The following is a 13,416-nucleotide window of genomic DNA, read 5'->3' as shown; positions in this document are numbered from 1 at the left end:
GCGTTCATTTCCAGTTCTCGAAGATCAGAAGAAGAGGGTCCGCTTTTCCCAAAATGGCTTTCCGCATTCAGAGACAGCGAAGTGCAGACTTCAGTTTTCTCCCTCCCCAAGAATAGAGGGTCCCAAAATGGCTTTCCATTTCAAAGAGAGAGGGAGAGGTGTTCATTTCCATTCTCCAAGATAGGGTCGTCTGCTTTTTTCCCAAAATGGCTTCCCAATTCAAAGAGAGAGAGAGAGAGAGAGTGAAAGGGTGTGTAGAGCGGTCATGTTCATTCTCCAAGATAGGATCGTCAGCTTTTTCTCAAAATGGCATCTCCCCATTCAAAAAGAGATCGTGACCAATTTTTTCCAGTTTTTTCCAAGATGGGGGGAGAAGAAAACCTAGGATGGAATAACACGACACACAGAGAGAAAGAGAAAAAAACGCCTTCTTGTCATTTTCTGATAGGGTACCGGTGTTCGAATACTTTTGTGACCGACTGTACCTTAAGAACGAGAGAAGGGAAACCTGTAAAGCAGGTCCCGACCAGGTGAAAAAATATTATAATCAAAATGATTTCGAAATCCTTAAAAGTTTCTTGCAGGACTCAAGTGCAAAAGAAGTGTAAATTCCAGAATTCACGCCGCCCGCTTTACCACCCAAGAAGCAGAGAACAGAAGAGGAACCTAGCCCTTCTACAAGTCATTCTAGGTTCCCGAACAGAAGGAAATAGAATGGGCAGACTCCAGCAGTTAAGAAGTGCAGGAAATCAACGCCGCCTCGTAAAGAATTTTTGGTAGACAGCAACAGGAAAAGACCAGGTACAAAATACCACAGCAGAAAATCTGCGTCAAGGAAACCACTTCCAGGGCCAGATAGTCAAAGACAAACAAGGCCGCCGTTCATGAGAAGAAAGAGACATCAAGAGGAACGAAAAGATTTGGACCAGTAAAAAAAAATCCAGCAAGAATCCAGACCGGAGGCCGCCAAGACCAGCCATTCAGGGTCCAAGTGGAAAAGACAGGAACCCGAAGACTACCACCCCAAAAGGCCGGCGTACAGAGGGCGAAAGAGGAAAGTGACCATGGAGGAAATTGGAAGAAATCAAAGAAGGAGGTTGACTTCCATGAATTCTGTAACTTGTGATCAGTTCTGCCAGAAGAGGACTTCGGAGTTCCAACCATCGAAAAGTCAAAGATAAGTTAAAATCTTCTACAAATTTTTCTTTTGTTCTGAACTGTTATGTGTAAATACGAAGTTCTATGTGTTGACGGAAGTCAATTTGTCTCGGTTGAGACTTAGTTTTGTTTTACTGTATTTAGCTAAAGCAAAAGCATTATTTTCTTTAAGTGTAATATCTAAGAACAAGCAGTTTGTGTTGGTTGAAAGACTGGTTCTGTTATGTTAAAGCCAAAATTTGGCCGAAAGTAAAATAGCTTCGTATTGTATTAATGGAAAATTTAGTTTCAGTGCCGCCAGCTTGGCGAAGAAGGCGTGAAGTAAAATTTTATTTTCTCTTATTCATCTTATTGTAAATTGTAAAAATCATATGTATTAGAATTTTGTAAGCATAGGTAAATACTTGAAAGTTATGTAAAAGTAGAATTTAGTCTAGAAGCATCAAATTTTAGATGCTAAAAGTAAATGCTTAAAAGCAATGAATTCGAATTTAAGTATTAAACTGTAGATAAAATCATGCTTTAGAGCGAAAGCCTGCATGTCTAAAGATGAATGAGGGGGAAATTAGAATGAATGTGGTTTTTAGGGTTCTCCACCCACACTTGAATTTAAGAATGTTAAACATAGCTCATCGAGTTTCAGTATGTTGGAATAGGGTGTGTCATGATTGGTCGATTGAAATCTAACAAATCATTGTGGTTAGGGAAAGTGTTGAAATACAAAAACATGAAGATTCCCGTTTGACACCACACATGGTGGAGAACCAGGATAAAGTTAAATTCATATTTGAATATTTGAATGAATGTGAATTTAAGCAGTTAAATAAGGAAAAGGAAATGATCAAAAACTAAAATCCTGCCGAGTATTAGAAAGTGTAAATCATAATGTATTTGGAATATACTGATACTTATTCCTTCCAAATGCTGGAAGGAAGAGAAAAAGATTGAATGATGAAGAGCGATAGCAGAGATGATCTTGTAAGAAGATATTGTATTGTAATCGTCTACAAAAATTATTGCAAAATTTTGTTAGGCAAAAGTTTGTTTTGTGTAAACGGGGCTCTTGAATCTTAGGTTAGAATGTGGAAATTTTTCAGTAGGTCGTTTCTAGGACCTGTTTCCTAGTTTGCCAAATTCTGGCAGCGGCAAATGTAGGGATTATATTTATTTTAACTAACATTTATTTTAAGTTATCTTTCCTGTCTAGCCTTTATTTGCCCTAGAATTGCCAATGCTAGAGTATGTAAATTGTAGTAGAGCGCGCAGTATATTCAAATTTAGCAGAAGTAAGTTGAGCTTAAATAGAAAGGAAACGAGATTGTAGGTGTGCTACTTGAATCGCGAACGTGAATATTGCTCGGTAGAAATGTTAGAACAGCACGTGTCGGCCTGTGTGCCTAGCTTGGCAGTTTTTGCTAAATCTTTCAACTGCTTAATCAGTAAGCTCGCTGAATCTCAGCGGTAATTTTAGAACGCGGTTAGGTTAGTTTAAGATCTCAGAGCCTCGTGGATAGTGATCTCGCTATTTATTCATCCAGTCATTATTTTTCAGTTCTACGTTCTGTTTCAGTTAAACCGCCGGGTCGGCGTAGTTTGTGAGCGTCAAGTGGACGCATCTGTTATTTTAAAAGTTGAATAAAAAGGGCTTTAAACCCTTCTTACGTTTCGGTGTAAATTCACACTTAGTAGCAGTCACTACCACAGTTTGCTGACAAGTTGGGGCCTCTAGATCTTACAAGGTTTTGGGTTCTAGCACCACTTAAAACAAATCGTAAGCAACTCCAAACAATCCATCAACATGTTTTACGGCAAATTACAAACTCCCCCTGGTATATTCGCAACAACAGAATGCATGCAGAGCTAAAACTTCTATTCGTTATTACCATATGACAAAAACTTTTTGTAAAGGCTAAGAGGAGTTTAGCAATCTTGACGAATACTCAGTTAAAGTGTATATTATTTGTTTTGTAAATCAAATTCCTGACTTTCGAAGATATTTTGGGTATTCATAAAACTGTGGTACTATCTTATTAGCACTTATTTGGAGTGTAATTTATTTTCCTGTTTCTGCTCGTGAGAATTATGTACTGGGCTTCAGTCTTGACTATTTACTTCAGCACAAACTTTTATAGCTAACTAAGTTATTTTGCAACAACCTGTTTCAGAATTTTAAAGTTTTTTTAGCGAGACCCCAGTAGTAGTAGCCCAGGTACCCTGATGTCCCACACCATTATAGAGTATAAGAATGAGTAGGTTATGGAGAATTTCGTGTTAGTTAAAGAACTGATTAACAAAGGATTTGAAAAGAACGGTGGACATCTGGACTGAACAAGAAATCGCCAATGGATTTTCATTATTAAGATAATTAGAATGTAAAAATCCCTCATTTTCAATGTCATACGTGATTGACATTCATTGAGGCCAATGAGAGAGATGTTTTGAGTGGGATGAGCAAGAAGATTCCCTGTGAATAACGCGACGCTTCTATAGCGCAAAGCTCAATCTAGTCTGTAATGGCTGTGTAACTGCTACAATTCATAGTAAACTTGTGCAATTTTCTTACAGCTGTAGGAAACTTTATCGAGATTGAAAATTTTGAATTGATGCTTTCGAAGACAGGTTGATAATGGAAGAAGAAATGTAAGAAAGTGTATTTCAATCGTATTTCTGTTTGTTTTGTTAAGCATTACAATATGTCAGATTTATTCAACTTGTTAATTTTCTGTACGAAGTAATTTCATAGTTTCTAGAAATTTTACTTTCATTGTAATTTATATTTTGTTTTCTATAAAAAAATAGATGTTAATTGTTTTGCAACACATCTCAAGTGAAAACTCTTAATAGTCTTTAATCATCATATTGTATGTTGTAGTGCAGCAGTGTTTTTGTTTGTGTAAAATTTTCCTTCTTTTCCAATAAAAATGATTTAAGAAGTGTAGCTGGTAAAAGTATATTTTAGGGTACCCCTTGGCGAAACCTGGCGATTTTTGGCGGAACATGGATACCAAATTTGTGCAATTCTTTGACTTACTATTTTGGCTTGCATAACGGCAGCCAAAATAACAAGACATAGAATTGCACAAACTCGGTATCCATGTACACATCGACCTATTTTCACTTAAAAAAAAATCCACGAATTGCACAAAAATGGCATTGTGCACTTCCTTGACTTTATCCATGTACAGGTCGACCTATTTTCACTTAAAAAAAATCCAAGAATTGCACAAACTTGCATTGCGCACTCCCTTCACTTTGTCCATGTACACATCAATATATTTTCATTTAAAAAGTCAAAGGAGCACCCAATCCTACAATACAAACAAAAAACAAAATCTCAAAAACTACATTTTAAATGAAACAATAAAATAACATAAAAAAGGAAAAACATATACATTTAAGAACTACAAAAAGCAAATATTCACTATTTAGAAGTTCCTTAGTCTAGTCTGTGGCACACAAAATTCCTTAACAGCATCCAAAAACTTTCTAAAATTATCAACTCGAATCCATATATCGGCATTGCCACATCTGAACCTTTCTTCCTACAAACCCATTCAAATCCATCTAAACGATTGTTTTTACGTTCGACTAGATGCATATCCTTTCTACATACAGGACACTTATAATGGCTGCTAAGTAAACCTTCAATTTATACACCAGTCAATTACGCTCTTTTCCCTTTTCATTCCAAATCGTACAGAAACTTCAAATTAATCTTACTACATTCAGCCATTCTACCGTCTAAACTATAAAACCAACACACGCCACAAAAGCGCTTACAAAACATCCCATGATTCAAAATTTCCCAAAATCATGCACCCGATTAAGTCACAATAGGGTTTCCATAACATTCAACTACTCAGGCTACCATAACAACTTGGCGATAAAAGAAACAACAACTTCCCCATAATACAAGGGATACCTTAAAGTGTCTACTCTAACCGTGTAGCTGATAATTTTTCATCAGGGCTATATACAATTATATAATGCATCAATGCTATTTGTACAGGCATATAGTGCTAAAACATAACGTTTCAAAGAAATCTCTGGCTAACTGAAACTTTATAAAATTTCAGAAAATTTATACATTTGTTATTGATTCAGAAGTTTCATACCACTTAAAAATATGACAACTTAGTTTTTTTGTTTTTTTTTTTTATAAAAAAATTGGCACGAATGTTGGAAAATAATACATTTTATTGCGATGACTCTTAAAAAATTATATTGTATGTATGTAGAGTTAGCTTTAATGCTTTATTAAATGCAGTGAACAAAATTTTTGTCACTTTTTTGCTGGTACGTTGAATTTCGCATGTTCTCAATGTTTTATATTTACCCATGGGACTCAAATGTCAGTTCTTTGTTATCTTTTTCCTGTCCAGAATGCTTTCATTTACCCATGGGACTCAAATGTCAGTTCTTTGTTATCTTTTTCCTGTCCAGAATGCTTTCATTTATGTATGTGGGATACATTTTCATAAATGTTTTTGGTTGGATCCTAGCAGAGCCCACACCCTTGGCTCGCCCACTTATATCGCAGGTGGACAAAGCCAAGGGAGTGTGCAATACCAAGTTTGTGCAATTCTCTGATTCAAGTGAAAATAGGTCGATGTGTACATGGATACCGAGTTTGTGCAATTCTTCGACTTGTTATTTTCAAGTAACGGTTTTGAGAAACGCGCAAAGCAGTGGGTAATTCTGCACTTTCCGAGTTTGTCGCCAAGGTTGTGGGCTCTCATGGGATTTTACCATTTTTTTTGGTCCGTGTATTCATGAATTCCTTAGTCGTTTGTTGTTATTCTAGATCTAATTTCTTACTAATCCTTGTGCATTTAAAATCTTGGTTTATCTTATTTTTGTAACTCATTATCATTTTACCAGAAGACATTTTTAATGTGTATCTCCATGCCTCCCCAAAAAAATACAATAAATTATTTTCTTGGTATGGCGTTATGAGAGCCAGCTGTCATAGTCTTGGGTTTAGTTTCAATCTTATAGGAAGTATGAATGTTTGTAAGTGTGTAATGTTTTTGCAGCATGGGAGTATGTAAAATGCTGTTGAGCTGAATGTCCTCTCAAAAGCCTGGTGTAAGGGAAGGAAGGGCAGAGAGACCCTTGGAATCTTCTCTTGAGGGAATCTTTCAATACTAAAATGAAACTGGATGACTTCTAAAGCTACGAAAAATAGAAACTCGTAATTTGATTATAAATGTTAGATCAGCCAAAATCTTTAAGATTAGGTTGGGCAACAGTTTAAAAATTGTATTTTTCAGCCAGGTAGGGAGGAACAAACAGAGTAGCCAATTCAGTAATGGACCTTTAAGTTCTTTCTTTAGTAACTATATAATTTCTGGGAGACTTAGGCTACTAAAGCTATTGTATCTGTCATCACAATTGATTGAAGGAGTATATATACATTGCCAAAACTTTGGAAGGTCTATTAATTATATTGCCAAAATTATTCATCTGTGCTGAAAACTTTTTTTGGTTAGAGTAGAGAGAAGGGTGTCCCTTGTATTATTGCGAAGTTGTTTCATTTATGGTAGCCTGAGTAGTTGAATGTTATGGAAACCCTATTATGACGTAATCGGTTGCATGATTGCGGTAAAGGCTTGTGGTGTGTGTGTGTGTTGGTTAGGAAGTACATTGTTTGTTTTATGGTTTAGACGGTAAAATGGCTGAATGAGGTAAGATTAATTATAAATCGGATTACTTTCAAAAGTTTCTGTACAATTTGGAAAGAAAGGGGAAAAGAGCATTACTTGACCGGTGTGTAAATGAAAGTTTACTTAGTAGCCATTATAAGATGTCCTGTTTGTAGGAAGGAAATGCATATGGTCGAACGTTAGACATGCATACAGTCGAACGTCGCAACGGACAATATTTTTAACCCTTATTTTGTAAATTTATCTGACGACATCAGTATACAGATTCTAGTTCAAATAATTTTAGGAAGTTTTTGGATGCTGTTAAGAAATTTTGTGTAACTGAAGACATGTTAATTCGTAAGTAAGGCAAGTGGATATTTCCATTGTGTAGTGCAAAGATTTTTATGTTATTTTATTGTTTGATTTAAAATGTAGTTCATTGAGATTACATATCTTTTTTTTTGTTGGCCGCTCCTTCGACTTTTTAAGTGAATATAGTTCAATGTGTGCATGGGGAGTGTGGAATGCCTAGTTTGTGTAATTCTCTGATTTTTTTTTTTTAAGTGAAAATAGGTCGATACTGAGTTTGTGCAGTTCTTTGTCTTGTTATTTTTGCTTTGTGCCCAAAAATTGCCACTACACAAGCCAAAATAACAACTCAAAGAATTGCACAAACTCGGTATCCATATACCCCGAAAATCGCCAATTTTCGCAAATATATTTTTACCGTTTTTTCTAGTATGTGCATGGAACAAGATTACTAACGTTTTCATTAATTTTAAGTTTTTGAACTTACAAATTTGTCTTAAAAAGTGATCTTTTTTAGTTAAATATTGTTTTCATCATCCTATCATTAGTGTCTTGCAGTGCACTATAATTTTATTTACATGAGAGTAATGTTGCTATCTGGAAAGAGTTCAGTATATACAAGGATGATGATTAAATTTTTTACTTTTGTTTTAACTATCAGAAGAGTGTTGATTTTTTAAATCTCTACTGATCAGTGATTGAGATAAACACATTAAACCTCTCACACCCTGAGGTTTGAGAAAGAGAAGGTATTGTTTCCTAAAGCAACAGCAGCTTTGTCAACAAAGCTTTTGAAAAGTGTGGAATGCTTCTTTCACTGAATGCACCGAAAGCTTTAAGCAGTTTTTTTTTTACCCCCACACCTGCGGAGAATCATCAGATGAACTGATTAGTGTCCGTTGTAAAAGTATCAATCACTATAAAAAATTTACTCTTCGGAGTTTTTGAAGAAGGTATATGTTAGCATTTTGAAAGTAATCCAACTTGTAATGGTAATTGTTTGCTTTAGACGGGGATTATGTTAACAAATTACAATTTTGAGGAAAACTGCAGATCAAGACATTAAATGAAAAGAATTATAAATGTTTAATTTTTTTTTTCTGTTTATAAACCTGCATTTTTTTATGTATGTACGTATGTATGTGTATGTGTGCATGTTTTTATATACATATATTCTCTATTCATAGAAAGCAAATTAAAGTTAATAAATTTAAATGAAATTTAATGCAAACAAATAAATGATTAATTATTGTTGCGAACTAATCTACAATATCATATAAATTCTGAGATCATATCTAAATCAAGTGCAAGTATCAAAATCCATTAATAAATATAAAATTCCAAAAATTATTTAATCCTAAAAAATTTATTTATAAAAATGCATAAGTGAATGATTGTTTAGCAGGCAGGAGACAGACTTATCAAGGGAAAGTTGCCTCCAAACCTAATTCTTCAATCATTCAATTCGTGTTTCGTCATCCATATAGGCAAGGGTAAAAGTCAAAACCAAAAGTAATGCTAAATATGGTGAATTACTAAAAAGAAATTTAAACAATTGGAATTTGAGAAATTAGCATTTAAAAGACCAGAATTAAAATTAAAAAATAATAAATAAGAGTAGAAAACCAAATTTTTAGAAAACCAAAGTAATTTAGAAACTCTTGTGTACTGAAACTTCCCCAACACGAATTATGCATATAAATAAAAAAGAGACTAGACATTATCTATAAAAATATTAAATTATACTTAAATAATACAAAAAAGGCAAGTAAATAGTAAGTTTTAATTTAACTTACCAACTATATTTGTTTTTGGGGAGTGGAGAAGCATTAAATTAAAACTTACTATTTACTTGCCTTTTTTGGCGTAGTATTATTAAGTATAATTTATTATTTTTTATAGATAATGTCTAGTTTCTTTTTGATTTATATGCATAATTCGTGTTGGAGAAGTTTCTGTAGGCAAGAGTTTCTAAATTACTTTGGTTTTCTGAAAATTTGGTTTTCTACTGTTATTTATTATTTTTTAATTTTAATTCTGGTATTTTAATTGCTAATTTCTCAAAATTCCACTTGTTTAAATTTCTTTTTAGTAATTCACCACATTTGGTATTACTTTTGGTTTTGGCTTTTACCCTTGTCTACATGGATGACAAAACACGAATAATTGAAGAGTTAGGTTTGGAGGCAACTTTCCCTTGATAAGTCTGTCTCCTGCCTGCTCAACAATCATTCACTTATGCATTTTTATAAATAAGTTTTTTAGGATTAAATAATTTGGTACTATTCTGTTTTGAGAGCTGTAAGAAAATTGCAGCAGAAATGTATGCGCAGAAGCGCCAAATCTAGCAAACGCACCCATTTAACAGCGCGCCAAATCTGGCGTACACATTGATTTCACATTGCGTAAGTTTATATAGTTTTATATTTCTTAAGACGCCATTGAAATACTAGTTTAATTTTTAAATCCTTTTTTGATTTTAAATCCTTTTTTTATATCCTATGGATTTAAAAATTTGGGAATTGCCAATGACGAAAAGTCGGCAATAGAATTTTGGGTAAAGTGCAGAATCACCCACTGCTTGACGCGTTTTTAAGAATTGCACATACTCGGTATCCATGTGCACATCGACCTATTTTCACTTAAAAAAAAAAAAAATTGTAGAATTGCACAAAAATGGCACTGCGCACACCCTTTATCCATGTACACATCGACCTATTTTCACTTAAAAAGTAAAAGAAAATTGACAAAAATCCAATTGTTTTTACCCTTATAAAAAGCGGCAAACAAATAAGTGAGCGATTCCGCACTTTACCGAGAATATTTTCAAAGAAAAGGCACCATTCATTATAGAAAATTACGTTTGAACAACCAACGAGATGAAATTACGCTTTAGCGATAAGTTGGTAGTGAAATAGCGATGCAGGCATCAATTCAGTTATGTTTAGCAATTTTTATATAAATTATAATAATGATCTGAAATAGTTATTTACTCTTATGCTTCCATTCAGTCATGTTTAGCCTTTTTCATATAAATTATAATAATAAAAAAGTATTACAGTTAAAAGTCGTTAATCCGGACTCATCGGGACTTCGGCGATTCCGGATTATAGATCATCAGTTGAAATCTGGTAAGATGGCATGCAGAAATTTTAAAATTAAAAATATGAAACCGTAATTTATGAAATAAAGAACAATTCTGATCTAAAGGGTATCAAAATTTACAAAAAAAAAAAAAGCTTAATATTTATTTGTTTACTTTATTAAACATTTCTTTCAATGTAAGTTGATTAAGTTGCTTCGTTTTATGTGATAATCCTTTCTCTTTAATTCTATAAACAGACATAATTTCTTGTTCAGTTACAAAGTTCCTCTGTTCAAGTCCTATAATTGCTGTGTCGAGAATACTGACTAATTTGTCAGTGGAAATTTTTTCGTTTTCAATAACCTCTGTGCCACTTTCTTCGCTATCGGAAGCGAATTATAATGATGAGGAATTTGATTTAAATCATATCAAACATGGAGTACATCGAGATGAAATTCTACATTTTACAAATTATAAGCCAAATAAAATAAAAACATCTGCCCTGAAGATAAGGATAGTGCTGACAGATCAACTTCCAATTCATTGCGCGCCGTGGCGTCCCCCCCCTGCAGGGCAGCGTGAAATTGATAAACAGATTTCGGAATGGTTAGAGAAACAAAGGATATGCCTTTATCCATTTTTTGTGGCAATTCCACATTTTGTTTGATGGACATCAAATATACTTTCGCTTTGTAGATCCTTTGGGAGCTCCAGCATCAGAAATTCTATTTGACATAATCGAAAGTTCAAACATACTTTTATAAAATTCCTCTGACAGTCTGTAAAAAATAATAAGACGGATCCCATTCGAAGATTAAGGAACAACGCAATCTGCAACATTAACTGAAATAGATAATTAGATAATTTTAGCTTATACCGTTGGTTATACATTAAACGCACATGCGTAAATGTATTATGTGCATGCGCACACGCATATGCGCAGCCGTAAAAGTCTTACGCGCATGTGTAAATGCCTATGCGCATGCGTCGCAGCTTTGAGGTCTGGATTATAGATCATTCCGGATTGTGAGTGTCTTAATTAACGACTTTTGACTGTATATGAAATTAACCTTTCATCTAAATTAAAACATCAATCTTATATAGTTTTACTATTATACTTCCTTTCTTGCCGCAATTATTAGGGTTGCCGCAATGCTTTTTGGCAGCATTAACATGAACGATAATTTGGCGATTTTTACGGCCCTCGAAATAGAATACAGTCAAAAGTCTTTAATCCGGACGTCAGTAATCCGGAATGATCTATAATCCGGACCTCAAAGCTCCAAACTTTCTGCGCATGCGTCAACATATAATGTGTTAACGCATGCACGTTTAATGTATAACCGACGGTATAAGCTAAGCTAAAATTACCTAATTATCTATTTTAGTTAATGTTACAGATTGCATTGTTCCTTAATCTTCTAATTGTATCCGGCTTATTATTTTTTGCAGACTGTTAGAGCAATTTTATAAAAGTACGCTTGAACTTTTGATTATGTCAAAAAGAATTTCTGATTCTGGAGCTACCAAAGGATGTACAAAGCGAAAGCATGTTCCGATGACCATCAAATAAAAAGTGGAATTGCTGCAAAAAATGGATAAAGGCATATCCTTTGATTCTCTAATCATTCCGAAATCTGTTTATCAATTTCGCGCTGCTCTGCCGGGGGGGGGGGCAATGAACTGGAAGTTGATCTGTCAGCACTATCCTTACCTTCAGGGCAGATGTTTTTATTTTATTCAGCTATAATTCCTTATTAAATGTAGTATTTCATCTCGATGTACTCCGTCTTTGATATGATTTAAATCAAATTCCTCGTCATTATAAATATCATGAATACACATCAAATAGTTTTCTGGTTGCAATTTTCTAATTTCGATAATGCATAATATATGCTTTACGCATGCGCGCATTGAAAGAAATGTTTAATAAAGTAAACAAATAAATATAAAACTTTTTTTTGTAAATTTTGATACCCTTTAGATCATAATTGCTCGTTATTTCATAAATTACAGTTTCATATTTTTAATTTTATAATATCTGCATGCCATGTTACCAGATTTAAACTGATGATCTATAATCCGGAATCGGCGAAGTCCCGACAAGTCCGGATTAAAGACTTTTGACTGTAGTACCAATAATTTTTGGAATTTTATATTTATTAATGGATTTTGATACTTGCCCTTGATTTACATATGCTCTCAACAATAATTAATCATTTGTTTGTTTGCATTAAATTTCATATAAATTTATTAACTTTAATTTGCTTTCTACAAATAGAGAATGTTTGTTAAATTCAAATTTCATTCGTTGCAGCAATGGCGCAAGAGAATTATTTAAAATTAAATTTAACTTTATCCTTTTGAAGCAATTTTTATACATACACATATTTATACACACACATGTATATTTTTATGAACAATCTATATGCACATGGCCATAATATCAAAATATTTTTGTGTTTCTAATACCCTTTATTATAGTTATTCAATTTACCTCTTATATACGATTGCTTGCCTAGGAAAAGGAATATTTTCTCACTGAAACAATATGATTTTCGATACGTTTTCCGGATTTTTTTAATAAATATCTTGTGAATTTAGAAAATTTTTGATTTTATTTGCAATTTTGAGTATTTTTGATCCAGAGTTTATTTGAAACTACGGATGTAAATAATATTTCACAATTTACTTAATAAAATGACCAAAGTGATTAACTGAAAGTAATAACTTGTTTATTTGTTAATCATAATCACAAGCGCCCATGTTTTGGAATTTTCTGCTGTAAGTAACGAAAGCCACTTGTTTATTGTGTTATAATGATATTGTTTTCTTTAAAATTTAAGAAGAAATTATCAGTATTTTTACTATTTCGATATATTTTATTTGGGGTGGGGCTAAGAGAAAATAAGCAGTTGCTCTTAGAAATCCTTATGTTGCAAAATTATAAAAGCATTAAAGGAAAAAAGATTGTATTTTGAGGGATTGATTCAGTAAAAATATATTTACCAGTGCCCCTTGTCAATTTTTGTCTGTACATTGAGACGGAATTTGTGCATTCTTTGACTTGTTATTTTGGCTACACAAAGCTAAAATAACAAGAATTGCACAAATTCGGTATCCATGTACACATCGACCTATTTCCATTAAAAAAAAAAAAAAAATCGGAGAATTGCACAAACTTGGCATTGCGCACTCCCTTTGTCTATGTACTAA

The 13,416-nt window shown here is 33.4% G+C and overlaps 1 protein-coding gene across 2 annotated transcripts in view; it reads left to right on the top strand.

Annotated features, from left to right (window-relative positions):
- Positions 1-3,643: 3,643 nt before the first annotated feature.
- HERC2 (E3 ubiquitin-protein ligase HERC2) overlaps positions 3,644-13,416 on the top strand; it is a 599,575-nt gene continuing 589,802 nt past the window's right edge. For both annotated transcript variants that reach the window (XM_085808058.1, XM_085808057.1), the window contains exon 1: positions 3,644-3,798. In XM_085808058.1, coding sequence (XP_085664184.1) covers positions 3,785-3,798 — 14 coding nt within the window. In that variant the 5' untranslated portion in view covers positions 3,644-3,784. The remainder of the gene's footprint in view (positions 3,799-13,416) is intronic.

The sequence above is a fragment of the Stegodyphus dumicola genome, chromosome X1, assembly GCF_044657685.1.
Source record: "Stegodyphus dumicola isolate Sdum_Otavi_A_Nest chromosome X1, ASM4465768v1".
Taxonomy (NCBI): Eukaryota; Metazoa; Arthropoda; class Arachnida; order Araneae; family Eresidae; genus Stegodyphus; species Stegodyphus dumicola.
The sequence above is the reverse complement of the archived record's forward strand: the minus strand, read 5'-3'. Positions and strand labels throughout refer to the sequence as shown.